The sequence below is a fragment of the Cotesia typhae genome, unplaced genomic scaffold, assembly GCF_013202065.1.
Source record: "Cotesia typhae breed Kobodo isofemale line unplaced genomic scaffold, CoteBio_Ctyphae scaffold_70, whole genome shotgun sequence".
In the NCBI taxonomy this organism is placed as follows: Eukaryota; Metazoa; Arthropoda; class Insecta; order Hymenoptera; family Braconidae; genus Cotesia; species Cotesia typhae.
Window position 1 is genome coordinate 2,641,240 of NW_027423780.1, and position 4,372 is coordinate 2,645,611.

General features: G+C 30.9%; 1 protein-coding gene across 1 annotated transcript; it reads right to left on the bottom strand.

Annotated features, from left to right (window-relative positions):
- Positions 1 to 1,218: 1,218 nt before the first annotated feature.
- On the bottom strand, positions 1,219 to 2,855 carry LOC141537207 (uncharacterized). Its single transcript, XM_074258053.1, has 3 exons — positions 1,908 to 2,855; positions 1,529 to 1,833; positions 1,219 to 1,466 (listed from the first exon to the last, which is right to left on the bottom strand). Exons 1-3 carry the CDS (start codon positions 2,126 to 2,128, stop codon positions 1,219 to 1,221), a joined length of 774 nt encoding a protein of 257 aa, XP_074114154.1. The 5' UTR covers positions 2,129 to 2,855.
- Between the last annotated feature and the right edge of the window lie 1,517 nt (positions 2,856 to 4,372).

Consider the following 4,372-nt stretch of genomic DNA (forward strand, 5'->3'; position numbering starts at 1 on the left):
GTTAGTAGTCACTTGACTATTTTTTAATTTTTTTTTAACAAATAAATTTGTTCCAAAAAATATTTTTAAAAAATTGTATTTTTAATTTTTTAAATTTCTAAATGTCAATTTTTTTCTAATTTATTTTACCATTATTTACTTGTTAAAAAAATTCATAAAATTATCAAATGTCTGCTCAATTATATTATAAAATTAACAATAATCATACATTTAAGTCCTCTACTTTTAAAAAACATTCAAATGTATTTTTGCCTGTTGTTTACAGAGTCAGATTAGAATGATTAATAATTTTTTTTTATTTCACAAACACTAATATTCGTTCTAAAAATAGTAAATTTTGTTTATAGTTTTTTTATTTACTTCATTTGTATAATTTTTTTGTAACTATACAATTTAATGTATTTTTTAAAACATTTTAAAATATTTGTTTAACATAGAGTTAGACTGTTCAAGTACTACAGCAATGTAAAAATGAGAGACGGTATACTTGAACATACGGCGCTGTCTCGTTCAACTTTTGGGTCCTACGCGCCAAAGGCTCTAACCAAAAGATCCAGGTTCGACTCCTGGTCTGGGCCGTCCGAATTATTTTTTCAGTTAAAATTATAAAAATGACAAACTCAAAAAATAATAATTGAAATAAATTGTTTATGCCTGAAGGTATCGGGCTAACGTAATTTTAATAATAATTAAATAATCTAGTTAGATAAACTAGTAAAAAGAGCTAACGACTGTACGCCGCTAAAAATCTATTCAATAAATTAATTTAACGCAGTCATCAATAAAATCCTGTAATAATTTAGCTTTAACATTAAAAAATATTTCTTGTATCATTAACTAAGATTTGAAGATCTTAATATACATTAAATATTAATGTTTACGGCTGGAGTTTTTTAATAATACAAGAATTTCCAAACTGTTCAAGTACTAGGACCATTTTTAAAACTGTTCAAGTACTGGGTACTTTACTTTAATTAATTCTCGAGTCGGTTAGAATTATTTCTTTTCATTTAATGGTAGAAATAATTGAAGATACAAGACAATTTTGAATTTATTGTTAGAATAAAACTAAAAATCATTATAAATTAATGAAGAAATATTGAAATTATAATATGATTGAATATTTTTATTATTCATGACAGTATTGAAAAAAACAGATTTATGGAAATTAAAGATATAAAAAAGCTCTAAATATTTTAATATTGATAACACATCATCTTATTCAACTAGTGAATCTTCAGGTGTTGAAACTTTAAAGTAGCCTCCTAGAAGTACTTGCAGGATTTCGTTGTTTTCATCCTCTGCTATAACAGGTAAATTTTCATCAAAGACGATAGAATTTTCTGAGAGACTGTACGTCGCGTCTGCATTATTTCCATCGGGTTGTTTTACAGGTGAAGATAAAGGAGAGAAAGGTGGAGACTGAACAGATGTTCCGTCATCATCTTTCTCGGAAATATCTTCATCTGTATTTTCCTCCGAATTAAATGGCAGGTTGGCATGTTTTTGAGGCACTACGATAGGAGACAGAGGGAGTCGCTTCTTTTTGACGGACATCTGGAACGGGACGTTGACTGTGACGGTGAATTCGCGAATTCATCGCCACTCGATGAATCTGGCTCATGAGAACGTTTTTGCTGACAATTCTTTGCTGGCATTGTTTTGCTCACTAGTTGTTGTTGTTTCTGTTGTTGTGAAACGCTGGATGAAGAGGCAATAGAAGCAGGCATGGTCTCACAATTGTGCTCTTCATTCCATTGATAAATTCTCAGCGTTTCATTATTATGAATGTTCATCCTAAAATATGCTGGACAATTGGTCCTGACGATAGGCCTTCAAAAGTAAATAAAGACAAAAATTAACATCTTGAAGTAACCAACGCAAGCTGGTAAAAGGTGAATACTTACTCTTTTACTTTTTTTTTCAATTCCTTAGGAGCTCCATGATGAATACACCTAGCAACACAATGATAAATCTCAAGTTTAGAATTGATTGTTTTTTTTAAATGACGCGTGTCAACATAATTGGATGAAAAGGCAAATTTTCGCCCAGTTTCGAGCTGGTATTGTTTACAAGCCTCTTCAAATTCCACTTTTGAGTTAAACTCTTTACCCAGGAATAAACTCATCTGTAAGTAATAACCTTAGATTAGATTAGTTGAAATGAATAAATTAAAAAGTATCATGTTTATTACAATAAAATTGTACGATAATTACTTTAAAACTTAAAAGTGCAATGATATACTTTGAATCGGTTTAATGCCAACAGTCACTGTACTTCACAATAAAATAACAGGTACCGAAGAATACTGATTTTCACAAGGAATCACCAATCCACGAACAAGCTCGAACAGGTAGATCAGAGCGAGAGGGGGTATAATGCATATTCTCAGAACCAAAAAAATTAAGGCATACACACACTGCAAATTACTGAGAAGTTTACATCGTAATGTGACAGAAACTAAAAGCAATCATAATTTTATTAAGCCTGTCGATGCATGTAGTATTACCTAAATTATAGAGTACTATATACTACTCTATAGAAATATATGAATTATGGAATACGTAGCATTCCACAGCCTAAACCAACAAAAATTCGTAAATCTCCGTATAAACACGGAGTCGTACATACAAAACTGAAACTCTGATAAGTTTACAAAAATAACGCCGTAATTATACGGCTCCGTATGCATACGACTCCGTATGCGTACGACTTGAAAAAATTTAAATTTCCCGGGCACGTAATTTTTCAAGTCCGTATGTATAACACTCCGTATATACGCGGCTCCGTTTAAATACGAGTCCGTTTGTGTACGTCTCCGTATGCGTACGACTTAAAAATTTGAATTTCCCCGGGTCTTTAAGGTTGTCCGTATGCGTACGGAGCCGTATGTGAACGGATCCGTATCTCCCAGTTGCCGTACCTTTAGCCACGTCCTTAATTAATTAATCGTAATTAAAAAATCAAAAATTAATTTCCAATTATCTCTGATTGTGAGAATTTATTTTTATCGTAATAGGCGCCAAAAAATTGCTCATTCTTTTTTCTATTAGGAATGATAGCTATTTTGCGCATAAAACGGATTTTAATTAATTAATAATATAAATAATTATTTTGCACCTTTGGACCTGTGAATGACAATTGTGACGTCATCGTCGCGACAATTTTATTGTAGTTTTACATGAGGACAAGCCATAGTGAGACATACTAAGATACATGCGTATATGTCCATGTAAACAAACTTTTTATGGTTACTCTATTTGGGCTAAATGTTTAATTATGAAATAATAATTATTATTTATATAATGCTAAAATTAAACAGTAAATTTTCTTTCATGGAGTTATCTAATACTAATAGAGAAAAGCAGTTTTTTTATCGTATCCAATAATTGTGGATTCACTACAAGTTTTTATAAAAATAAAAACATTGTTATGAATCAGTTCACTAAATCATGGATGACACAATATTAACTGTAGCACCTGAAAATATTGTTAATCGAGTTGAATTTATCCTTCAACAGCAGTGGAACATTGAGAAAGAGATCTTGGAATGAATACTTTATATTGGCGAAGAAAAATCAATGAAGGATCTTGAACGCGAGTACCCAGAAGACCAAGTGTATTTGCCAAAAACTAAAGTGTTGAGGGTTATATACTCGTTTATAAGACGGATTATACCTGATGGCAACTGCTTTTTCGGGCATTCAGCTATGCTTATCTTGAAAACTAATCAATAATAAAGACGAATATGACAAGTTCAAAGATTTTGCTATTAAATTAAGTGTTGAGACAATTTAATTGCTCTGGGATTTCCTAAATTGACTGTCCAAAATTTTCATGGCATGTTTATGGAAATTTTTAGTAAAGCCGGGGATGATCCTGAAACCAGCAATACAAGTCCCACTATTTTAGCTCCAGTGCGTCACAACATCCTAGTGAATTTAATTAATTGTCACTTAATACTGTGATTGACAATGGAAGTCCTAGATTCAAAAATTACTCACGACGACACACCACTCTTTATCAATGATTCTATCGAAAAATGTACGTATGTTTATAAACATTACATCAGTTCTGACTATGAATTTATGTATCGTCTGTTAATGCTAACATCTATCGCCAATATATTAACACTCTGGCAATTTTTTTTATATTTAATCACATCACAGCATATCACAATTATTTTCCATAATAATTATTTACGGGTATATTCAATTCTGTTGTCACTATCCAAATACAGAAATGTTTTTTTATATTTTGACTCATTTTTATTGTTTACAATTTATTAATTATAATTTAACTAATTTTTGCTTATTTTTTGACAGTGACATTGAGGCAAAGACCAGAAGACACAAAATCCTTTGTGAAAGCG

Bases quoted from the DNA above. Each gene is read 5' to 3' on its own strand.
- LOC141537207 (XM_074258053.1), bottom strand. From the start codon at position 2,128: ATGAGTTTATTCCTGGGTAAAGAGTTTAACTCAAAAGTGGAATTTGAA. The intron at 1,834-1,907 runs GTAAGTATTCAC...TTACTTTTGAAG, and splicing joins TTGAAAAAAAAAGTAAAAGA to GCCTATCGTCAGGACCAATT. The intron at 1,467-1,528 runs GTCTCCTATCGT...AGGAAAATACAG, and splicing joins AAAAAGAAGCGACTCCCTCT to ATGAAGATATTTCCGAGAAA.